Source organism: Lolium rigidum, chromosome 2 (genome assembly GCF_022539505.1).
Source record: "Lolium rigidum isolate FL_2022 chromosome 2, APGP_CSIRO_Lrig_0.1, whole genome shotgun sequence".
NCBI lineage: Eukaryota > Viridiplantae > Streptophyta > Magnoliopsida > Poales > Poaceae > Lolium > Lolium rigidum.
The window spans coordinates 60,185,769-60,212,050 of record NC_061509.1 but is presented as its reverse complement, the minus strand read 5'-3'; the positions used below and the strand labels follow the sequence as shown (position 1 = coordinate 60,212,050).

The window sequence follows — 26,282 nt, the reverse complement described above, 5'->3', positions numbered from 1 at the left end:
ACTCCTCAAAAGTCCAATTGATTTGAATTTGTCTGTGTGCTAATGGTTCGTTCACATACTTCGATCTACCATGTGCATGTGTATCGTAGTTATCAGTATTCAGCTTAGGGTTAGTCATAATCCTCAGATATATTTAATCCTGGGTCAAGATTGATTTCTTGTCAAGATTCATCCATTTGCTCCCTGTTTCTGAAGAGTATTCTCTTTATCAGCTTTGGCTCAGTCATAATCCTCACATGTATTTAATCGGCGGTTAAGATGGATTATTTGTCAATTGCCATCCATTTGCTGCTTATTTCTATTAAATTTACTCCACAAACTAAAAGATGGCAATGATAACTGTAAGAGGTCGTTTGGAAGCCAGGCTTTCATTTCGTTTGTAGCATTTTAAAATGAATACATGTATTCATTTCATTTACATTGTAATTTCAGAAATATACACTTGTTTGTCAGGTTGTAAGTGGACACGTCCACGGAGTGTCCGCGTTTGCCTGCATTGGCCGCACGGATGACATGCAGGATTTGCAGGTGCCTGTTTCCGTCACGCATGCAGGATAAGAAGGATTAGCAGGCCACGCGGACGTTTTGTGGACCAACCGAAGCTTTGCTTGCTCACGCGAACCTCCTTCCCTTGTAGTGCATATGCATGCATGCGCAGCTGCCCGTTTAGAATCAGCGCTACATAGGATTAACACAGCTACTTGCAAGACTAGCTAGCTAAATGATAGTAGTGTACATCGTTCTGGACCAGCAAAAGTTTTTTCAGTTACCACATGACGAAATATTTATGACAGATCAAAATCAATAATCCTTGTAAAAGAATGACAAAGAAGAATAATTGGCAGTTCTTGACCAGAAAATCCATGGTAACAGAAAAAGCCTCTAACAGACCCAAACTTCTCCATATTGCCACAGTGATTAGCAAACTCTAACAGACCCATACTTCTCCATTTGCAGCTGCTTTTACTTGTAAAAAGCTGAAAAAATAGGAAACATTAGGACATTTGAATAACCAGTCAAAGGAACATGCTCAGCAAAAACGAAACATGTTCAGCAAGAGAATGGAAATTATTAACTTTCAATGAGAATCATTCGGCACCTGCTGATTTGTTGGCATTGTCACAAGAATCTGGAAAATTAATAAAGAGCTATATATGATTATACAAGACAAACCAATGTGGCTTGACAGAAATAGAGCAAAGCTCACATGTCTCAGACCTCACTCCCGGTTAAGTAGATAATTTAGCCAAAATAATTCAGTTCCTGTTTCAACATACACATACAGCAAGCAGGTAACCAAAATGACAGATGTTTCAGCTCTTCAAAAAGTCAGAAGCTCATTTAAACAGTGGAGGTTGTTACCTGACACTCTTCATCATCCACATCGGTGGTGGTTGTTTTGTTCACTGAAGGGTCTACAATATTCAAAACAAAACAACATTTTATTACAGCATCAGCCATTTTGAGAGTGGAGGTGTCACATGGATCCAATTCGGTACCCGAGATGCAACTAAGCAAGGAAAACAGAAGTGAATATAAATTTTTCTACAGAAAACTATAGTAGTCATGCTACTGACATAATTAAAATTGATAGGATTAACATCAAATGAGTGAGTATTTCACAGCAGGATGCGCAATCTCTATTGTATGAATTGAACTAACAGGGCAAAATCATCAGAGCCTAATTAACCAAAAAAGGAGCAATCATTTCGTAGCAGCAATCATAATAGCAGTCACAGTTATGCACGTAGAACACTAACATTGAAAACATCCAACATATAGCGAGGATTGTGACATAATCTAAAAGAACTGATCTTCTCTATTTCCAAACAAGCTCGAGAATATTTTCTCTGTCAGGCATCCCCTACTATGTATCTTAACAGCCAAACGAACACAGAACTGGTACAAAGGCATGCGTGTTCTAAAATACTACATTATGCTTGCTAGTGCCAACTGCAATCAGACAGAACGGAAGAACTACTGAATAGAAATCAGACCCCACTAGTTCTAAAATAGACAGTTCGGCCACTGTTCACGATTATAGAGATCAAACTACTCAGGCAAACTGAAGGAAAATCTACAATTCGACATCAGCTCAGCTGGCTAGTTGTTCAATCTGCCTCCAAATAGAGACAGGGTAAAGGTGGGCATCGTGACTCCCGTGGGAATCGATCCTACCTCTGTTTAAACACCCAAGTTCACTGAAAAGTGGAGAAACATAGCAAATCAGATAAGCAAGAAGGGGGAGACCTGGGCGCTGATTTCTTTTCCTCCTCCTTCCCCGCGGTCCCCGCCTCCCCGGAATCTCCTCCTCCTTCCTCGCCGCCCCTGGCATGTCCTCCTCCTTCCCCGTCGCCTCTGCCATCTCCTCCTCCTTCATCCGCAGGTGGCGACGGGAACAACGACAACTGGACGGAGTGGCGCAGGCGGGGACAGAAAGTCGTCGAGGACGACGGGGTGGTGCAGGCTAGGAAGGGGAGGCCGGAGGCGGCGACGACGAGTGGAGGCCCCGGCGGCGCAGGTGGCGATGAACAAGGCGACCGCCTAGGCACAGGCGTTAGCGGAAGTATGTGCGGGCCAAGCAAGCGGGCCAAGAAGGTGATGCATAAGTTGTCTGCAAGGCCCACATATGGTTTGCAGGTTGTCCGCGACGCCACGAAGCGTTTTTTAGCGGCGCGGCTGGAGCGGGCCTGTGGACGCCCGCGTCCACCTACATCCTGACTTGTTTGGTTGCCACATGAATTGCAAATGACAGCAGAATTCAATATTGAATGTGTAGAGGCTTCCATAGAGAATTGCAAATGACAGGTCTCAGCTTGGAATCATGTTTACTCATAGAGTCATTTTGCTGGAATTCCTAAATGAAATGACAGCACAATTCTGTGGCAACCAAACAGCCCACCTATGGAATTCCAAAATGAATTCTAGGATTTCAGGCTGAAATGATGGATACCAAACGACCTCTAAGATGTATGGAGAGTGCCTTCCCTGCGAAAACATGGATATTAAACAGTGAAGTTCATAAAATACCAAACTAGGGCATACAATGCACTAGGACCAAGTAAATGACTTAATATTGGCCTATATATTATCAGGCAAATGATTTGGAAGGGTTGTATTGTTTCAGGGCTGGCCAGGAGCCATACATACTGTCTTGTTAATGAAGATACTACCTCCGGTTTAGAATAAGTGTCTCACTTTTGTCTAGATACGGATGTATCTAGATACATCCATATCTAGAAAAAGTTGAGACACTTATTTTAGCACGTAGGGAGTAGATGCCAATATCCATTTCTGATCTGTATTTTCCTGGGACTGTAGTGCTTCATGCCATGTCTCTTGTAACGTGATAATATTGATTCTTGTGAAACCTAATGCTGGCTTCTTATTTCGCTATTATATATGTAGCAGGTAATCTGATCAAAAGTGCTTCCTTTATGCAGGGAACTGGCAAAAGATTCTGTTGTTTCCAGGCATTGCTTTGGATCATTACATGGTGCTCATGAGTCCATGTATTAACCAGACATGGTTCGTTTACTTGAGAAATGTGTACATCATGATATGTGATATCATAAAACTAATACCTTTGGTGGTTAGTAATTTCCGTTATCTGGTTTTGTACTGCAAATTTGACGATTTGTTCAAATTTTTGTTTGGTAAAGGAACCTGAAGAACTGTTTGAGATGATCTCGCAAGCATTGCTGTCTTCTGTTGACCGTGATTGCCTCATTGTGTAAGTTCCACATATCTCAAACTCCTACGTATTACTATACCAAAAATATGCATGTGCCGAACTAAAGAACCTCAAGCACGAAAATGATTGTTTGTTATGTTTTCGCTCGTACCTTCAAAACATGCCGCTGAAAGCACTTGTGTCTGTGTACTACCTCCATTCTGTTTTAATTAATGAAAGCCCAGGAATGAGCATATGCATACGCAGGTCACTCTTGCATCAATTAAAATTGACCGGAGGTAGTACTTTGTTACAGCACACCTTTGCAAAAATTGATTGGAATAATTTCATTTTAATGTCATGCGATTGCTCTTGTGCTTTTGTTTGACCTGATGATACTGCCTGGGAGTATATGATATCACATGCCCTCTATGATAGTTCGGACTGTTTGGTTCATATTTTAAGGTTGCTACTCATTGCAAGTCAGCTAAATCAGACCACTTAGGGTCATATACTCCAGTTTCTGAATTGTGGTAAGATTGCTTTAGAGTAAGCCAATGTATTTTGTTTTGACCAGTTAAGCCAACGTATTATCCACATTCTCTTGCATATTCTTGATGACCCAACTCAGGCATGTTTGACAAATAATGTGGGTACAAGAACGAAACATGCTGGGACATCTTCACTATTTTTGGATCACACAAACCTACCATTTACTATATAGTAACCCCAGCCCCAGTATACCCATCACTTCCATTATGTCGTTACGGCATAGGAAACAAATTCTCCCACACAAATGGCGACCTTCGGTAGCATCAACCGATCACTTTCATTATGTCAACTTATAAAAGGCTAAAAAGAAGATGATCTGTATAGTCCGTGGCAGTCACCTGACATGTACAACCATGCTCATGTAACTGCTTGAATCAATTCCTACAAGATTTTGACACGTTACACATAAAACTTACATTCCATTTTGATGTCTTGTTTGCCCATGGAGGCCATGATGATCATCGCTTCGTGGCGACGGGATGCTGTTTCTCCGGCCAGTTGAGCTCGACCTCATGGGCACAGTCGGCGGGACGGTGCCTCTGGGTGTGCTCTGCTGGCGGTGTCAGCGGAGGCCGAGCAGCTATTCCGGCACTCGCAAGGCGCACATCGATCGACAGGCGCCGCGCGCGCGGAATCCTCATTTTAGTAAAATTTAAATTAATCAAAGCTTAGCTTTGGCTGAAGTTGACGGCCCTATGTACCCAACTACTGGTTGGCTGGTCCTGAATTATCTTTGCTTGGAGCTCACTACTGTTTGGTCCTGGAAAGCAAGAGAGGAACGCCCGCTTTTTTTTTTTTTTTTTTTTGAACAAGGTCACCCGAGAAAAGCTGCTATTGATAATCTGGAAACAAATTTCAGATGAGTCTATGAAAATTACAAAGAGGACCCTAGAGGAAACTAAGAAACACGATCAAGTCCTCCAATATCCTCCTCCAGACCAAGACCCAGAAGTGCACATGTAGGAAATGAAAGATCACTTCCTCTCAAAACCACTATTCGGTAGGTAGGATATGTGCAGTGCAAATGTGCAAATATGACCTACTATCGCTAGACCAGTAGTAATGTGTCATGCCATATCCGAGGGTCTTACGCCAGGGTCAGGAAGCATACGATGCACAACTTCAAGCGCAACAACCTCAAGCGTAATAGCTCTTACGCCAGGGGTTCTACAAGTGCTCGTAGTAGCTCAGGGGAATAACACTTTTCTCATATGTTGTTGTTCTAGTTTTTGTCAGATCGCAAGACACACGCGGAAATTAGCTGCTGTCTGAAGTTTAATCAATGTATCGCTACTCTACTGAAACATTGTTTGCCTTCTTTTGTTTCAGTATAGACCCTAATTACTGGCATCTGAAATGAATATGATCTACTGAGCTAATATATCTGCATTCTTGGCGAGGCTAACACATTTGTAGGAAGTTCATATGAAACGGTTCAATTCATGCTGAGATTACAGGAAAAAAAAAGTCCCAACGCAAACTATCTGTATCTTCGGTGCTATATTAGATACTAAGTGAACTACTGATTTGGTGGAACATAACTACCGGTCTTACCAGATCGCATCCACGATCAAGCGGAGCGGCGTGAAAGCAACAGAGTGGTGGCCAAAAGGGCAATGGTGCCAGCTCCATCTTTCAGTTTTCCTTTATTTGCGGTAGCTCTATCTTTCCAATTGTAGGAGGCATTTGATCTGCTCATCTGTTCAAAGATTAGGAGCCCTGATCACGATCGATAAGGATACTCACCTTGTCGGGTACAGATGTGTAACATCCTGATGGTTGTGGGTGTGGAAAGTTCGAGCACATCAGGAACCTTATGTAGCCATCATCATGTCCTCCCTTTCATTTTCAATCCAGCTCATGTTCTTCTTTTTAAGTTCTTAGTTTGATTTGTATCTTCTAGTGTCCACGAAAAGGATCCCATCTCCATACACTACTATGGGCGTCGTCGACAATTTGTAGTGCCTAGTTTCTCGAGGCAAGAAACGTTAAATCTGTCTTATGTTGAGGTTCCTACTAAATTCATGTAAGAATCTTGCATTCCAAACATTTCCGGCACTTTGTGGCAGTGCCCTTCAACATTTCGGGCCTCTTGATTCACTGTAGTTTCATACGATTTGAAGGATACAAATCAGTTTTTCTAACGAAGGCCGTTTTTTTTCCTTTCCTTAAATGATTTTGTGTTATTCTGTTTTGGAGAAGTTTTTTGAAACGCTATTTGATAACAAATCATCTACCCATCGGAGGGAGCAGATTTCCAGCAAGCACATGACAATTCATCATGTGTATTTTCCATCTCAATGTTTTAAAAAGTGTGTGAATTAAAGAAGCCCTTTGAGTTTTCGACGCTCATCTTTTTTCGAAAAAGGAGGTCCTTTGCATAAAATAATGCATACGACCTTATGTTAATAAAAATGCATACAACCTTTAATTGTATTTTATTTAACAAAGCACCGGCAATAGGTTACATTAAACTACCCGAAGCCACCATACAAGTCATATAAAATGGACAATGGGTGAACATCACTGCAAGAGGGGTATATGTCCTAAAAACACAAACAACACCCCAACGGCTAGGTACCAGGGACATCATAAAGTCACCCTATATAGAACCGGGAGCACACATATCCGGTCCAGCAGACCCTCAGTATGCACCTCATGCACTCAAGAAGCATCTTCAGGGCAAAGATTTGTATGGTACTCGCCGCACCTACCGCCAACATTGCCATGACAGCAGACACAACCATGCATGCGTCCATCGTCACGCGTTCGCCGCCGAGGCGCCGCTGAGCCACTCCATCAAGACTTGTCGTCTTTACCGCGGAAGAAAAAACGCCGCACCACCTCAGGTCCCTCCAACAAACACCTACTCTAGGAGGGAGAACAACGTTGCGCGCTGCCATTATCTGATCTGAGAGAACCAGATCTAGGGTTTCACCCGGAGTAGCCGGCGCAAGAAGATGAGGGCTGCAACAACGATGCCTTCTACAATTTAACGGTGCAAAGACGCCACCATCATCCGCCATGGCTGAAGTCGGCGCGGTTTTTACCAACAGCCCCACACCCCGAACTTGTCGCCGAATAGATTGCCACCAATCGCAAGGTCACTGCCACTAGAATCTCCGATCTGCAGGCCCTGTAGGGCTATGGTTCTGTCGCATCTAGCGCCATCGACGCTGGAGAATGCTTTGGCCGCCACACACCTCCTGCGCTGATGGGCTTGGGATCCCTGTGATCCGCTGCACCTAGGCGCCGCCACATGGAGCAGCCTCCTGGCCAAACATTCTCGCTAGAGAGGATGCCGCATCCGTGTGCAGACCCGCTACTCTGGGGCCCTTGCGCCGCAGATCAGTTGGCACCTCCTGTCGAGATCATCGTCTCCATGATACCGCCGCGGTGACGGCGTGCCGCCAGGCGTGGCTCCAAAACACCATTGAGTGTTTCCCCTCCCAGCCACGCCACGACCACGATGCGCTAGGGCCCCGACCCCCACTTCACCGACACTGCTCGGGGTTTCCGCGACCGCCTCTGGGCCCAACGAGGGGAGCTAGAGGGAAAAGGAAAGGGCGACGGCGGTTGGGAGCGGTGTTTCTCCCCCGCCGCCTAGGAGGGAGGCAACGCGAGGAGTCGTTGCTCAAGTCCTTTCAACTCTCATTAGAGCATCTCCAACAGATGATGTAAATTATATACATCATCTCCTTCAGATGAAGTAAACAATACCTCATGTAAAATTCTAAATAAACAGCAGATGATGTAAAACTCAAAAACTTTTGATAGGCCGCACCTTGTAATATCTTAAACTTGATAGGACCTTCGAGTGAGATGTTTTGGACCTGATGAATTATTGCTATGTCTACTTTTTGTATTCTCTTTTCCATTTCTCTGCCCCACTATTTTCTACTCGTAGTCCACACTCGTCCACGCTTGTCCTGCTCACACTTGAGCGCCGGGTTAGCCCACGCCGTGCCGCTGGACCGCCCTTGTTGCACTGCACAACATGAATAACGTACTTTTCCACGCTCAACTGCTCCACCAATCATCGCTATTTTTGATCAAGACTGACAAGCAACGTGAGTAGAGAGCGACACACAAACAGTTAGGCTATTCATTGAGCCATATGTTCAATCGATTCCATTTTATCTTTCGTGTGTGTTAATGATGTGTCAACCAAGCTCCGGCCAGCAGACTGCGACTTCATCGCCGGGGAACTAGCCACTTGGCGACGAAGCACAGGAAGAACCATTGGCGGAGCAGAGCAGCATCGGAGCGACGGCCCTATCGTCGTTTGGTCCGACGCGCGTGAAAACACGTCGGAGAGGAGCTCCTGAACGATACCGCCGCCGGCAACAATCGACTCCCGCTACTCAACCACCATCACGGGGCATGTTGCGGCGAGAAAGAGAGGCGCCGCGAGGAGAACGGCGTCGGCAGCAAGAGGGAGAAGAACAAGCCGCGAGCACCTCCGGCCCCCTCACCTCCACGGCCGGCCAGGCCAGAAGGGAACCAAGCAGTTTACCTCCTTGCACACCTCCCCCGCCACCATGGCCGGCCAAGGAAGCAAGGAGACAACCTTCTCCCCTGCTGATGACTCCTAGGCGCCTTATCGAAGGGTGGTGCCGTCGACAAACGTTATTTTCAGGCCATAACACTGTTAACAGTAACATGCCATCCGCTTGAAACGACTCTTTTTTTATATTGCATAAGATTGAATTATTTCTTGTTGAAGAAAAAAAAAGGGAAACAGTCACATGGTTGTTTGTTGCCGAGAAGGAGTGAGAAAAAGTTGGTACACGTATTGTTTGGTAGGCAGGCCTAAAACAAACTTGGAGCAACGCGCAGCTGTGTCGCTCTTCTTCTCCTTTCTCTCGTCACTTCACCCCACTTTCCTCAGCTGCTTCTCTACCACGGAGACACTCTCTCTCTTCTGCTTTGACCCCCGCATTTGCTCCCTAGCTCTGAGATGTCGTCGACGGCGTACTCGCGGCCGTCCAAGCTCCCGGGCGGGGCCGGCGACCGGAGGCTACCGCCGCGGCTCATGAAGATCGAGCCCAAGAAGCTCGGCCTCGGCCTCCTCGCCGGCGGATGCCTCGCCAACCTCTTCGCCATCTACTCGCCTGTATCCGGTGCGTACCCAGATCCAATCAAGCATTCGACTAGCTTTCCTTTCCGATCTAGTTTAATTTGGTGCGTATCGGGACGTATCTTTCCGGGGGCTTCGTTGCGTCAAAGTAACGCGACCGATTCGATTTCCAATTGATTTGAACCGACCCAAATTTGGACGGGTTTCGTTGCGTGAAAGTAAAGCAACCAATTCGATTTCGATTCCAATTCCAATTCAGGTCCATATATTCTCAGAGGGAAATTCCGGGAACCAGATCCAAACTCTGTCTCTGATTCCCCGAGCAACACAGCGCACGAAAAGCACCACAACTCCCCGCCCCGCGCGCGAGCGAAAACGCCCAGCTTTCCTCGACCCGCCGCCCGCCGCCCGCCGCCGTTCGCAAAGCCGCAGCCCGCCGCCATGCCGAGTCGTCGCCGCCGCAACCGCAAGCGCCTCCTCACCTGCGTCGGCGCAGCTTCGGTGGGCGCGCTGCTCTTTTTCGGCGCCCACTCCTCCAGCATCGGCCTCGGCGGCGGTACTTGGCCGCAGCACCAGGACCAGCTCTTCCGGTCGCCGGGGCCACCGCCGCCGGAAACCCTAATGTCGATGCCGCGCCAGACGTCAGAGGCCGATCTTTCCTTCGCGCGGCGCCTGTTGCCCAACCGCCACCACTCCCCGCCGCAACTCCGGGAGGATGCCGTCCTCCTCCCGGACCGGGAGGTTCTCGTCCTGTCCGCTGACCCTGCCGTGGGGAACGCCATGTGCGTCTTCCAGGGTGGGGCGTCCTCCCCGGCGCGCGCGCTCGGGAGGCTGCCGGGGCCCGGGCGCCACGCCTACCTCTGCCCCCTGCCCGGCTCAGAGCAGCCGCTCCAACCACCACCCCTGCTGCTTTCATCTTCCTCTTACTCCTCCTCGGCTGCTCCCCCTGCCACTGCCCCTGCCCCTGCCCCTGCCGCGGATTTCCACAAGTTGCTCAATTGGAACGACAGTCTCGTGTTTGATTCCGCCCCTCTCCCCGGAGGCGATCTTCTCCTCTTCGCCAAGAGCACCAACAGCCGCCAAGGGGTCATCAAGACTGCCACTTCCAACATCCAGTGCATCTACAGCAGAGACTCCGATGGCACGGTGGCCTCCTCCCCCGCCACCACTTCAGCCCAGCAGGTGATCAGGTGCCCCCCTCCACCGGCTCCTTTAAGTTCCAGCAACCTCCATGTCACCGTAGCCCTCAACGGCCAGGAGCCTTTACCCTCACTTGCTACCTACCATCCACAAAACACTGGCCTGCCTGTGACACGTGAAAGGAAAACGATTTGTGCCTGCACCATGGTTCGGAATGTCGCCAAGTTTCTGCCTGAGTGGGTGAGGTACCATGCTGCAGTGGGTGTTGAGAAGTTCTTTCTCTACGACAATGCAAGCGAGGATGACCTAGCAGGCCAGGTCTCTAGTTTGAACTCTGCTGGCATTGATATCTCCACCGTGGCCTGGCCCTGGACCAAAACGCAGGAAGCAGGGCTTTCTCACTGCGCAGCCTCCAATCAACCTTCCTGCGAATGGATGGCATTTATGGACGTAGATGAATTCATCTTTTCACCAAACTGGAACGAGGTCGAGAAGCCTTCCAAATCGTTACTTGAATCAGTTGTTTCGGTTGATCCGGAGGTTGGCCAAATATTCCTCCCCTGCTACGATTTTGGTCCCTCTGGCCAAACAGCACATCCACAGGAGGGGGTGTGCCAAGGCTACACCTGCCGGCTGACGAGAGCTGAGCGCCACAAATCGTTGGTCCGCCTTGACGCGGTGGCAGATTCGCTTGCAAATTCTGTACACCATTTTATACTAAAGCCTGATTTCCAGAAAGTGTGGACCACTTTGGTTCGCATAAACCACTACAAGTACCAGGCTTGGACAGAATTCAAATCGAAGTTCAAACGACGCGTGTCAGCATACGTGGCAGATTGGACAGATCCCGTTAACTTGCAATCCCATGACCGGGCTCCCGGGCTGGGAGTTGATCCTGTTGAACCAGTTGGCTGGGCGGAGAGCTTTTGCGAGCTTAAGGATTATACTATGAAGAAACTAAGTGAGAAGTGGTTCGGAATTGGGTCTGGAGGCCGTGGAGCAACAACAGAGTTCAACTCTAACGGTGACATTGCTCCCTCCCCTCTCTTACATAGCTTATTTAGTAATATAAAATAACTAAAGCTAGTATAAAAAACAGTCAACTTGCCAAAAAAATAAAAAATATAGCCCTTAACTTGATTAGTATACACATTTTTACAAAGAATCAAGGCATGCCATTTTTACTGTTTATAACTGCATGTTACAAATGTCATTACTAACATCAGTATGTTCTCCTTGCAGTTTTCTCAGCCATTCACTGTCAGACAGTAATCTGCACTAGTTTTCTTCAAATTGAGCTAGTTTAGGATTTCTGGCCAATGATGATATATTCTGGTTCAGCTGTTGCAAATTGACCACTGCAGCAGTATGCACTGATGCACCATATTTACCTTTTGGTTTTATTGTTTTTTGCCACCTGATGCTCCTTTTGCTGAAAGTGTAAAATCCACAAGGCAGACACATCAGGAATTTGTTTCTCTTTCGACTTTACTTGGTTCAAATGATTAAAAGCAATCAATCTGAGGCGGATCAAATTTTTGCATGGTCTCTTCGACGCAAATGATATATATGAACTAATCTAAGGCCTTCTTTTTTCCTGGATGTTCTTTTCTGGTGCAAAGGATATGTGCATGAATCCATCTGAAACTCATCGGCTGGTAGAGCCTTGTGCAGAATAAAATCTGAGGCCAGATGTAGCTTAGCTCTTTTTGTTTCACTTTTGTTGTTTGGGGTTCAGTGCTTGATTCTCTTGTTTTTCTTTTGACTGCACGGTAGTTTCTGGTTCTGCATGAGGTTATTATTGTTTTTTACAGGTTATTGGCATGCTTCTGTTCGGTTGGCGTCACCTGTTCTTCTGGGTGCAGGTACGGTACATTTGGGAGTTTGAGTGTTCAGTTTTTGTTCTTATTCTGGTTTTTGATCTCTTGACTCATAATTTTGGAGTTGTAGTTTGGTGGGTGTCGGTGGCTGCTGCTGCCGAATACCGGTATTTTGGTGAGCTATTTCTTTTTCTTGATGTCTTGGTTGTTTTTCAATAGTTTATGATTGGAGTTTTTTGCGGTTTCTGATGAATTACAATTTTCCCCCGAGGTCCCACCATCCAAGGAGCTCCAGGCGCGTGCTAAAAGGACCTCGCCATTGCTCGTCTTTCCTGATTGCCTGGCAGGATATGTAGCTACCTTTTCTTCGGCAACATGGCATGGACTGCAGGGATCTTCTCTGGTTGTTTGGTTAGGTTTGCAACTGACTTTTCTCCAATCTTTCTGGGAGAATTACACATTCTTTTTTTCCCTATTTCTCTGATTTGTTCTTTCTGCAGTTTTATTTCTTGGTTGTTTGTGATTGGGAGGAACTGCTATTGTCAGAGAGAGAGGTGTCACCAGTCACCCCCTGCGTTTCTTTGTTCAGCCCGCAGTACACAGGCAAAACTCGGTTATTCTGGATCCTAACCTTGGGCTAACCTCTCTCCTACTCTTGCTCTTTATGTGTATGTCCTCACTTATTCTTCAGTTCGTTACCTTGCAGCCAGTATTATATTGATACTAAATCCATGATAGGTACGCGATCCCTGATCTCAACGACCTAAAATATTCTTTTGGAATATGAATCGAATAAGCATCACCATGTTTTCCTCCTGTAGGAAAAATATTTAGTATCAATTCCTATTCTACAGTTAAAGAATATGTTGAAATTCACTTGTCCTACAAGCTCCTTAGTGTCCTTAGATCGGTTTGTTTTTCGGGGAGGCCGACCCCATGCTTTCTAGCTTCTGGAGTAGGGGTACTCTAGTTCTTTGATCTTATCTCGGCTAAGCTGTATGCTGCAGCATGTAATAGCGCTTGTGAACCTCGTGGCTTCATTAATTTAAAGTCGGGCATTTCATGTCTGTTATCTAAAAAAGAATCTGAAAAAGGTTAATTTCACTTCTCTGGGCGATTTGTTTTATGCTTTCCTTCCTTTTGCCGATTATGGTAATTCAGTTGTCCACCTAAAAAACTTATACTCTATGCCAGTAGTTGAGACAAGCATTTTATGACCTTTCTTTTGTCATCCGTGAGGTCGTAATTTGATATTGTGCACCATCCCTCTATTGGTCCCACAATATGTTATGTTATATATGTATTTAGAGCTTTGTCTCCTTTTGCTTGCAAACTGTTTTATGTAGGTTTGGGCCATACTTCTGCCAGCCAATTATTGCCGGGCTAGGAGAAAATGATCAGCCATTTATATGTACCATGGATTTGTATTGGTGCCAAGTATGTATTAGTTCTCGTCTTTCTGCGACTTCTTTCCTTTGTTACTTCTCAAAAGTCCAATTGATTTGAATTTGTCTGTGTGCTAATGGTTCGTTCACATACTTCGATCTACCATGTGCATGTGTATCGTAGTTATCAGTATTCAGCTTAGGGTTAGTCATAATCCTCAGATATATTTAGTCCTGGGTCAAGATTGATTTCTTGTCAAGATTCATCCATTTGCTCCCTGTTTCTAATAAGTTACACCAAGAACTGAACAGCGGTCAGTTGTAACTGTAAGATGTATGGAGAGTGTCTTCCCTGAGAAAACATGAATGTTGAACCAAGTATTTCAGGAAAACCAAACTAGGGCATAAAAAGCACTAAGAACAAAGAAATCACTTAATATTGGCCTATATATTACTACATAGATGATTTGGAAGGGTTGTCTTGTTTTAGGGTTAGCTATGAGCCATACAAAGTTGCATTGTTAATGTAGGCAGTATGCCAACATCTATTTCCGTCTGATATGTACTTTCTTGGAACCACATTGCTTCATGTCGAGTTTCTTGAAACATGATAAATATTGATTGTGTGGATCCTAGTGCTGGCTTTCTTGTCTGGCTATTATATCTGTACCAGGTAATCTGATTAAAGTGCTTCCTTTATGCAAGGATGTGGCAAAAGATTTTGTGGTTTCTGATACTGCTTGAGAATCAGTATATGGTGCTTGTGAGTCCATGTATAAACCAGACATGGTTCGTTTACTTGATTGAGAAATGCCATCCAGAGTGCTATAGAATGCCTGTTACTTCTCTGGGCGATTTGTTTTATGCTTTCCCTCATTTTGCTGTCCAAGTAAAAAACTTATAGGGGCTACTTTACTTCTCTATGCCATTACTTCAGACAAGCATTTTATGTTTACCCTTCTTTTGTCTCCCGGGAGGTCGTAATTTGATCTTGTGCACAAGCAAAAGGAGACAAAAGCTCTAAATACATATATGATATAACATAAGAAAACTGATGAATGATCGCTGGCGGCCTGGTGCTGCATGCATGAAATGTTTTCCGCTGATAGTAGTTGAATGCTTTATCATTGTCATGCTGATGCCGTTGTGAAATTCTTGTTGTTGTTGTGTGTCCTTTATTTGTTCAATCTGAAATCTGTAGGATGTTTCTGTAGACACAGTATTGCTGTTATCTTGTACTGGCCCTTCTGTTTTATTTGTTATTACCAATCCTTCTGTTTGTTCAACTAAGATGGCCAACAAAGTTACTTCATGATATTTAGGTTTGGGCCATACTTCTGTCAGCCAATTATTGCTGGGCTAGGATTTCACGATCAGCTATTTATACGTACCATGGACTTCATTGGTGCTAACTGCTAAGTATGTATCAGTTCTCGTCTTTGTGCAGCTTATTTTTGTGTGTTACTTTCTTTTCAAAACCCAATTGATTTGAATATGTCTGGGTAGTGATGAGTACTCTCTTTATCAGCTTTGGCCAAGTCATAATCCTCAGATGTATATAATCCATAGTAAGATTTGGTTATTTGTAAATTGTCATCAATTACCTCCCCATTTCTACCAAGTTTACACCAAGAACTAAACAAAGGGCAATCATTACTGTAAGATGTATAAAGATTGATTTCCCTATGATAACATGAATATTGAACCATGAAGTTCAGAAAACATCAAACTCGGGTATAAAAAGCACTAAGATCTAATAAATGACTTTGGCATATGTATATATATATTACTATGTAGATGATTTGAAAGGGTTATCTTGCTAACTTGTTTTAGGCTTGGCCGGGATGGAACTATCTCCACCGTTTGAACTACCACCACCCCATATAAAATGGTCGATTATACCATTATCATCGTGCTTAGGTGCACCTAGTTTTCACATTTGGATTTGTTCCATCATTAGTGGAACTAGAACCTTCATTAATGGAACTAGAACTATTATTTGGGTTAGGGAAGTAGAATTAGATGCATCATTACTGCCACTAGATGCATCATTGTTGATAGGTTCTTTTAGCTCCCCAGAGCCACAACTATCATTACAGATATATAGGGACAGCAAGAATCAGTAAATTCCGGGGGTACTTTATTAAGCATTTCCTAGATATTGAGCTAGGCGTGCAATTCATTCTTTCTATATGCAAATACTTGGTTTCTTTCTGACTTAAAGAAAGCCTTACATCTTTCTTCGACACGTTTTCGCTGCGCGCCTCTATGATAAATGAAATGGCAGACATGAACTAAGCATATAGTTGGTAAAATAATCGTAGAAAACGGAGTAGAAGATCTGAACCCAGGCATATCCTCAAACCAGGAATTCCCAGAAACAAATCGCCAAAAAGTGGCGGAATGCTCTCAAAAACCAGCTTTGAATGTAGACCCGGATACAAATCTTTCACTCACTGAAAAGTGAAAACCTGTGACTATCATCCTGAAGTTGGAAGTACAATATGATGATCCAGAGAAACGTGTGGTTTCTGAACCCATTGAGATGACCCAAGAATTTTGCTATTTCGGTTTTGCTAGTCCTTGGGAACAGGGTAGCAACAGATAATTCCGAATCCACATTGGTCTAGTCCCTTCTCTCAGACTTCAAGGTCAATGGAAGCGAGTACAGTGATGCCAGTATCTGGAAAGACCCGGAGGACATGCGACACCTACTCATCGACTGTCCCTTCTCCAAGCAAACTTGGTATGAGACGTTGTCGTGGCTGCGGATGACGTGCAGAATTCCTAGCAACAACGACGCCACGCTAACCAATTGGCTCGACGAAGCTTTGCAAGCAACCCCGAAGCCGCTGCGCAAGGGACTGGGAACCGCTGCCCTACTGATACCCTGGATGATATGGAAACATAGAAACGAATGTGTCTTCGATAGGGCACAACCATGTATCCAGCGGCTGATGGCCAAGATCAAGGAGGAAGCTACCCTATGGGCCAGAGCTGACGCCCTTGGGCTTAGAGTTGTGCTCCCTCCAGATTGGGATGTACACTAGGACATCTTTAGTCCATGCAACCTGTCTCCTAGGAGACCTGTAAACAAACTTCTACCTTTTCAATGAAATGAAACGCAAAGGTCTTTTGCGTTTTCTCGAAAAAAAAAGTATCTGGAAAGACAATCTTATTAGAAGCATAGAGGTAATTGACAAACATAATAAAGAGGAAGAAGGAGAACTACACTTGATGATTCCAACCTACATACCCACACCAGATTTCCTGATTTTATTAGTGTGAAAGAAATTGTTGTTACACAAGTATTCACCCTTGCTTGCTCTCGTAAGCGGTGCTACAGGTGGAACAAGAGCTGCTCGAGAAGAAGCTGTAGCCATGCTTGAGCTAGTGCTTCATACCTTAGTGGAAAAGGAAGGAAAGGCAAGGAGGATCAGTATGGGAGAGAAAGTGATTTAAGAATGTGAATATTATTTTTGAAGTAATAAAGGCAATTTCTTAGTGAAAAACCCAACAAAACAGATTCAAGTTGGCCCGTTCAAAGTTGTATTGTTAATGTTGACAGTATGCCAAGGTCCATTCCCATCTGATCTCTACTTTCCTTGAACTGCAGTGCTTCATGGCAAGTCCCTTGAAACATGATATTGATTCTTGTGAACCCTAATGGTGGCTTCTTGTCTGGCTATTATATCTGTAGCAGGTAATCTGATCAAAAGTTCCTTTATGCAGGGAACTGGCAAAAGATTTTGTGGTTTCTGATCAAAAGTTCCTTTTTTGCCAGTTCAATAGTAATTTCTGTTATCTGCTTTTGCACTGTAAATTTGACAACTTCTTTGTTCAAATTTGTATTTGGCAAAGGAACCTGAAGAACTAGTTGAGGCAATCTCACACAAGCATCACTATCTTCTGTTGGCCATGATTGGCTTGGTGGCGGGGAGGTTATGTTCTCAGTGGGTAAGTTCCACATGTCTCTCAATCTCTATTATACCAAAAATATGTATGTGAGTATGTGACCATCTTTCTTTCTCTGCTGCCTGACTAATGCTATTCATTATTTGGGCACTCGGTCTGCAAAAGTACGCTGAAAATGCTAATCCCCTCAACAAGTTTCTTCGAACATCATGTTTTGTTGAACCAACACAAGTTTGTTATTATTTACCATAGCATTATCTATTGTGATATATGAATTAATCCGAGGCCTATTTTTTTCTTGCATGTTCTCTTCTGGTGCAAATGATGTGCATGAATTAATCTGAAACTCATCAGCTGGTAGAGCTTCATGAAGCATAAAATCTGAGGCGTCTTAGCTCTGATTAATTCATGAATTTGTCAGGGGATTAGGGATATAAAGTTACCTAACATACTTTTAGATTCAGACCTCAATGCCATGGTAATGGTATGACTATATTTTAATTATAGTCAGTTAGAATAGTACTGTTGACCATAACTCGTATACCACTTGAAGAAAAAGAAAAAGAAAACGGTTCATGTATCATTTGTTGGTGTGCAGATTTTCGGATTTTGGCTTTGCAGTTATAGGTGTAAATCGCAGCAAAGGTAATCTGAAGCTTCCCTGAACTTTGGGCTATTTTGCTCCTGAGTACTTATCAGATGGTCTGTCCTTTTCTTCTTGTTCTTCATCTGCAATCTACTTTCTACTGTAAACATTGATGATGTCCTATTTTGTTACGTGCAACTATATTCATACAGGGAAGTTGACTGAGAAGAGCGATGTATATGTATGTGCTGGGTGTAGGGCTTCTGGAGCTTTTATTGCGAAGGAGGCCAATTGAGAAGATGGCACCATCTCAATGCCAATCAATTGTTGCATGGGTATTCTAAAAATTAGCTAGAACTGGTGTAGTTAAGCAGTGTTCAATTTCAGCATGCATAGATTATTTCTGATTTCACCACCTGAATCTGGGCAATTTGCATTTGCCCATTCCATTAGCATATGACACATTTGATATCAAATGCAGGCCATGCCTAAGCTAATTGACAGATCAAAGCTCCCAACCATACATAATTGACCCTGTGATGAAGAACAGGATGGACCTGAAGCTCTTGTACCAAGTACTACTCACAATCAACATTAGCTCATAATTGTTTCTTCCATTTGTTTTCAGGTTACTGCACTGGCTGTGCTCTGTGTGCAGCCAGAACCAAGTTACAGGCCACTAATCACAGATGTACTCATATGTCAAGCTGGCTTCTTGGAGTAGCACATTGCTTCCTGTTGAATACTTGTCCCTCTGCAGCTGGTGGTCACATGTCTACATGGCCTGAGGTTGCTCCCAGTGGCGGACGCCTCAGATGAGCTTGCTACCGGTGCGAGGGTCGATCGATTTGTTGTTGCTATGATTCTATCAATGGCGCTAGGCTGTTAGGGTTCTTGTGCTAGTTCAGTGTAGTAGTGTTGCTTTTTTCTCTTTTGATTGCTTGATCTTCGTTCCTCTTTGTAAGAGGACTTGCTCAACACCTTGTATCGTCTGACCGAGTTGGCTTTATTATTAATTTAAAGCTGGGCTGCAAAGCCTTCTATCTAAAATAACAGATGTACTCCACTCTCTGGTTCCCTTGGTGCCCATGAAGCTCTCGGAGGGACACTGAGGGTCACTCAGGAATCTCCTCGCATGTCACAACATCTTTCTCTGCTGAGAAAAATAAAATAAAAGGGGAGAGATATGATCAGTACATGGCAATACAATGGTGTCACACCGTCCAAATGTTCAGATAACTTGTGATGTTGAGTGAAGGTTATTGTTTCTTGCTCCAGTTGACTTCCTTGGTGCTTGTCTGAGGATCCAACATATGCTTGTTGGTTGGATTGATTAGTTTTTGCGTTTGCGGACAAGAGGAGCGCACATGTGATCTTCATCACACATGCCATCTTCCTTGCTCTGAAAACTGCTGTATAGATTCATACGATGAAAACATATCTCCCCCCTAAAAATAAATGTGACCTTGTCAGTGTGTGCTACATTTTGTGATTTGCAGAAGTATCTAATTCATATGCTTGCTTTGGTATTCTGAGCTCGATAACTTAGCTTTTCAAGATTGAATCATGATGTCAGTTGACAGGGAGTTTTTGTTCCCTTGTTCATACTCTTGTTTGTACTTGGCACTAAGTAGTAACGCATCATCAATCTCACACAAGCAGGAACTGATTTTTCTACAACTTGCAATTTGCTAGTTCACGGGCACAATTATTTTTTTAGAATAATAGGGGTTAACCCCAATTCCACTAATATGAAATCATAAGAGTAACAGTTTTAAAACATAAAGAGAAAACGAGCTGTTAGCATAGAACCACCACATTTCTAGCTAAATGTGATTTTGGTATCACTTTATGTTTTGGAAGCAAAAATTTACCACATTTTGTTAAAGTTTGCGCAAAAAACACTAATCCCTCTACGAACACGAATTGACAGATTTCTAACATATCGGGCCCACTGTGCCAATTTGCTGACCTGTAGTGGAACCCACGACCCAATTAAGAAACTCAAAATATGTACTGAAAAGGAAAAAAAAAAGTGGAAATAAAAAAAAGAATCCCCGCCAGTTCTCCGAATTTTTGTCAAAAAGGACCACATGCCCGAGTGAAATGGCAAAAAGGACCACCTCTGGGTTTAATGGCAAAAGTGCCATGGCGGCACCGTCGCCAGCTGACACGTGGCAGCTGCCGCCGCCGGCTGTGGCGGCAAGCCCTGCCGCCGTCAGCTATGGGGCACGTCGGCCTCCCCTCCCCGGACGTTAACGACGACGTGAAGATGGCACGTTGACGTGGCTAGCGTGCCGCCAGCACCGGTGGTGGCATGTGTCGGCAGCTCCGACAACCCAGCTACACTACATTTTTCGAATTATTGGTTTGCTTTTTCGCTGATTGCACTGGCCGAGGCCTGTTCCCGCTTAATTTTCCCGCCTAATTCTCCCGCTGAGTTCGCTATAAAAGTCGGCGGCGTCGATATTATTTGGTACACAAGTGCTCATACCTTAGCCAGCATGAGTGTGCCTTGCTCGGACCAGGATTTTAGACCGATGAAGGGGAAGAATGCAACTTTGCCGCCGGGGGTTAGAGCAGAGAGGTGTTGGTGCGGCCGCCTTGCGAAGGTGAAGGAGGTGCTGGATTTTTCGGATAAGTTCGGCATGAAATATTTCATGTGCGTATACTACGATCATGATCCACCCGCACATACAAGTTCATCATCCTTGAGGCCTACGGTATGTTGTAACAGCATGATTAAAATTCATATTTGCATGTCATTAATTTTCATTTATCAACCGTCTTATTGTTGTTCCAGTCTCCCCCGCCCCTTTGCAACTGGTTTCACTGGATAGATCAGGAGCAGTCGGATTGGGCGCGCCGTGAGGTGGAGGAAAAACATCGGCGTGCATGGGCAAAGTTCCATGAGGAGGAACGTAGGGAAAAGACTATTGCTAATGATAAAGAAGTGAGAGAGAGAGAGAGAGAGAGAGAGAGAGAGAGAGAGAGAGAGAAATACAAAAATTAAGGGTAGAGCAAGCTCGAAATCGTGAGGTAAATCAGAAGCGGATGGATGATGAGGCTGGACGGAGGCATGCGGAGGAAGAGGTGCGCAGGGAGGCCCGTGAAGTGGAAATGAAGAGATTAAGCTAAAGGGTTGCTGAGGCGCAGGCAGCAGAAGAACGCGGCGACAAGACTGGAAAATGGCAACGCTGAACGCAGGGCAAATAAATTGATCTGTTGTAGTAACTACGTATGTTAATTTGTGTTTTACTTTGTCGTTGTATCTTAAATTCTGTTGTAGTGATTAGCCGTATTTTAATTCAATTTATATTTCTATCTTTATTTCGCTAGATGTATTAATAATAAAAGTTGATTTCCCGGAAAAAGTTCGCGCCTAATTTTTCCACCTAAAATTCCCGTCTTATTTTCTCCCGCCAAAATTTCCCACCTTTTCTCTGAGCCGCGTGCTATAAAACCCCTCCCCGAGCATTCATTTGTTAAAGACAATCGTAGTCGCTTCAAGATGGCTCCTCCTGACGATTGTAGTTTTACTACATTTATGGCTGCTCCTCTTCTCTCCTTTGCTTCTTCAGTTATGAGTGCCAATAACATAGACAATATCGAAGATCTGGTCACGAATGTGACCCTCCTCATCGAGGTAGGCAAGCTTTTTTCTAGGCACGCAGGTATGCCTGATCGAACTCCGGTGGAAATACGACAAGAGCTTTTTAGGTTGCAAGCTAGGTTTGAGAAGAAGAAACCGAAGGATGAGAAGGGACAAGAAGAATTTGCAAGGCATCCCTTTACATGGGCTTCCTCGACTGAGGAGGACGAAGAAGTCTTCACGCCGAGGAGCCTGGCTAGGAGCAATGAATATTTCAAGGGGAAGAGCGCTGCATCCGCTAGCGTTGACTCGGACGACGATTTGATGCCACCGAGTAAGAAGGGCAAGGCTAGTTCATCGTCGAAGAGCAAGAAGAAGGGGAAAATGTGAAGCTTATAGTGTACTGGTAGCGTTTATTTTAAGTTGTGGAGTTGGCGGTGCCGATGTATCTTCATTTCGATAGTAAATTAATTTTATGTTGTATTTGCATGTTGATGTATCTTATTTAGAAGTACTTTTCGAATAATTATGCAAAATTATAGAAATATGTCTCATACTTAGGTCATACATAGATAGAAATAATAGTAATATGCCACATTTCTCAACATATCATGCTTGTCGACGACGAGCGTGGTGGTCTCGGCTTAGCACCAGAAGGCGACCAAGGACGTGGTGGACGATGTTGGCGCAAACCTCGGTCGTACTCTTCGTCCTCATCATCTGTGGTGGCATAATTGTTCTGTGGTTGAGTTTGTAGTACGTGCTGAGATTGTGCCGCTGGAGGAATTAAAATTTCTTGTCTGCTCATAATGTTAGCTGCAAATAATTGATTAAATATCCCTGGATTGTCAGGTTGACTAGAAGATCCGGCATAATATTCGTGCTGCATATGCTCACGACCCTGTGGTGGGGCCATATTATGGCCGAAACCAGATATCATGTTGGACCAAGTAGGATCAAAAGATTGCTGCGTAAAAATAATTAGTTGTAAGTAATATGCATGAATATTTTGTATGAGAGAAATTATATATTAAAATTGAAGGAACCTGTGGAGGAGGCATATTGTAGCCGAGTCCAGACTTCAGTCTACGACCGATTAGGTTCAAAAGATTGGTGCGGATGGAAAATGTTCATAAATAATAGGCGTAATTTTATGTTGTGTGGGTGATTATTTATAAAATATGAACATACGCGAGTGGTGTTGTCGATGTTTGAAGTATCCCCTTGGGTGTATGAATATCGTTGTCCGAACGGATTAGTAGAGAAAATATTCTCCTCCTATTTTTAGTGCGCACAAGACGATTTTTTTTAAAAAATCTTGTAGAAAAACGTTTGTTGTCTTTTTCATGCACATTCTCTTGAACAGCTTGAACCAATCCTTATTCTTGAACTTTGAGTAAATATTGGCCGTCAAATGCCGCATGCACCACCTTGTCTCTAGATCGGGCCACCCCCATTCAGGATCTTGTGCCACCTTCATAAATTCAAGCACGCTCAATAGCCCCGTGTTGCGATCAGAGATGATGCAAACATCGGGGAGATTTCCGACAACTGAAATCTTCAAGCAGCACAGGAACCAGAACCAGCTATCTTTGTTCTCGCTCTCCACCAATACATATGAAATAGGAAGGAGCTGATTGTTTGCATCTGGTGCGATCGCTGATACGTCTCCAACGTATCTATAATTTCATATGTTCCATGCTAGTTTTATGACAATACCTACATGTTTTATTCATACTTTATATCATTTTTATGCATTTTTCGGGACTAACCTATTAACAAGATGCCGAAGTGCCGGTTCTGTTTTTCTGCTGTTTTTGGTTTCAGAAATTCTACACAGGAAATATTCTCGGAATTGCGCGAAACAAAAGGCCACGTCCCTATTTTTCCAGAAGCTTCACAGAGTCCGAAGGAGAGACGAAGGGGGCCCACGAGCTGGCCACACCATAGGGGGGTGCGACCCACCCCTCTGCCGCGCCGCCAGGTGGGGAGCCCACCTCGGGACTCCACCGACATCGCCCCTTCGCCTATATATTGCCCCAGATGCGAAAACCCTAAAGATATCAGTCATATTCCACGAAGGGTTCTGCAGCACCGCCGCCATCGACGACAAGTTTCGGGGGACAGAATCTCTGTTCCGGCACGCCGCCGGGACGGGGAATTGCCCCCGGAGTCATCTCCATCGACACCACCGCCATCTTCATCGCCGTTGTTGTCTCCCATGATGAGGAGGGAGTAGTTCTCCCCCGAGGCTGAGGGCTCTACCGGTAGCTATGTGGTTCATCCCTCTCTCCCATGGTGCGATCTTTATGTGATCATGAGCTTTGTAATATAGTTGAATATGTAGATGTTACTCTTATCTATTATGCACTCTAGAGGTTACTTTAATATGAACTCCGGATTCACTCTCCACGGTGTGATGGTGACAGTGTGCGCATCGTGTGTGATTCCTTTATGACGTTGTGGAGCTTGTTTACTCCGGCTTGAGGTGTGCTTTTGCAACCCTACACAATGAATGGTGTTTGTTATCCAACAAGAGAGTGTTTGAGAGTAGCATTTCTACAAGAGCTCCCTCAAGCCGGAGTTAACAAGCTCCACAACATTCGGTGTTCATATTTAAGTAACCTTAGAGTGCATAATAGACCATTGCAATTATACCGAGTACTAACATAGCATGCACATTGTCACCGTCAGGCTATGAAAGGCGGAATAGATCGCATCAATACTATCATAGTAATAGTTAACTTCATAATCTACAAGAGATCACAATCATAACCTACGCCAAGTACTACATGATGCACACACTGTCAACATTACATCATGAAGGGGGAATAGAGTACTTTAATAACATCACTATAAAAAAAAATAACATCACTAGAGTAGCACATAGATGATATTCAACTAAATCACAACGCTCATGATCACATAAAGATCACATGAGAGAGAGAGATGAACCACATAGCTACGGTACAACCCTTAGCCTCGGGGGAGAACTACTCCCTCCTTATCATAGGAGACAGCGATGGCGATGAAGATGGCGGTGGTGTCAATGGAGATGGCTTCCGGGGGCACTTCCCCGTCCCGGCGGCGTGCCGGAACAGAGACTTCTGTCCCCCGAATCTTGGCTTCGCGATGGCGACGGCTCTGGAACTTTTATCGTATCGTGGCTTATTGGTATAGGGTTTTCGCGATGGAGACTCTTTATAGGCGGAAGGGCAGCCTCGGGAGAGCCAGAGGGTGGCCCCACCATAGGGGGCGCCCCCCCTTGGCCGCGCCGCCAGGTGGGGTGGGACCCCCAGGGCTCCCCTCTGGTCCCTCTTCGGTGCTCTGGAACCTTCGGTGAAATATAAGATCGTGGGCGTTGATTTCGTCCAATTCCGAGAATATTTCCTGTGTAAGATTTCTGAAACCAAAAACAGCAGAAAACAGAACTGGCACTTCGGCATCTCGTCAATAGGTTAGTTCCGGAAAATGCATCAAAACGATATAAAGTGTGAACAAAACATGTAGGTATTGTCATAAAACTAGCATGGAACATCAAAAATTATAGATACGTTGGAGGCGTATCAAGAATCCCCAAGCTTAGTTCCTACTCGCCCTCGAGTAGGTAAACGATAACAAGAATAATTTCTGAAGTGACATGCTACTTACATAATCTTGATCATACTATTGCAAAGCATATGAGATGAATGAAGTGATTCAAAGCAATGGTAAAGACAATGACTAAACAACTGATCATATAGCAAAGACTTTTCCTGAATAGTACTTTCAAGACAAGCATCAATAAGACTTGCATAAGAGTTAACTCATAAAGCAATAAATTCTTAGTAGAAAGCTTTGAAGCAACACAAAGGAAGATATAAGTTTCAGCAGTTGCTTTCAACTTCAACATGTTTATCTCATGGATAATTGTCAACAAAAAGTAATATAACAAGTGCAATAGGTAAACATGTAAGAATCAATGCACACGGTTCATACAAGTGTTTGCTTCTAAGATAAAAAGAAGTAGGTAAACTGACTCAACAATAAAGTAGAAGATAGGCCCTTCGCAGAGGGAAGCATGGATTACTATTTTTGTGCTAGAGCTTTTCATTTTGAAAACATAGAAACAATTTTGTCAACGGTAGTAATAAATCATATGTGTTATGTATAAGACATCATAAGTTGCAAGCCTCATGCATAGATTACCAATAGTGCTCGCACCTTGTCCTAATTAGCTTGGATTTACATGGATTATCATTGCATAACATATGTTTCAACCAAGTGTCAGAAAGGGGTACCTCTATGTCGCCTGTACAAAGGTCTAAGGAGAAAGCTCGCATTGGATTTCTCGCTTTTGATTATTCTCAACTTAGACATCCATACCGGGGCAACATAGACAACAGATAATGGACTCCTCTTTAATGCATAAGCAGTCAACAACAGATAATATTCTCATAAGAGATTGAGGATTAATTGTCCAAACTGAAACTTTGATGACCCACAAGTATAGGGGATCGCAACAGTCTTCGAGGGAAGTATTACCCAATTTATTGATTC

The 26,282-nt window shown here is 44.2% G+C and overlaps 1 protein-coding gene and 1 pseudogene across 13 annotated transcripts in view; both read left to right on the top strand.

The window, feature by feature from the left end:
* The window catches only part of LOC124689795, an 89,091-nt pseudogene that overhangs the window by 7,756 nt on the left and 55,053 nt on the right, over positions 1-26,282 (top strand).
* Positions 9,134-26,282, top strand: part of LOC124691811 — a 110,208-nt gene continuing 93,059 nt past the window's right edge. For 9 of the 13 annotated variants that reach the window (XR_006999165.1, XR_006999164.1, XM_047225087.1 and 6 more), the window contains exons 1-2: positions 9,134-9,348; positions 12,260-12,310. Coding sequence is in view for 7 of the 13 variants with exons in the window: in XM_047225087.1 (XP_047081043.1) it covers positions 9,186-9,348; positions 12,260-12,310 (214 nt within the window). In the remaining 6 variants the exon portion in view is untranslated. Of the gene's footprint in view, positions 9,349-9,875; positions 12,311-26,282 lie in introns of those variants that run through there. The other 4 variants (XR_006999162.1, XR_006999161.1, XR_006999160.1 and 1 more) reach the window with 1 other exon arrangement.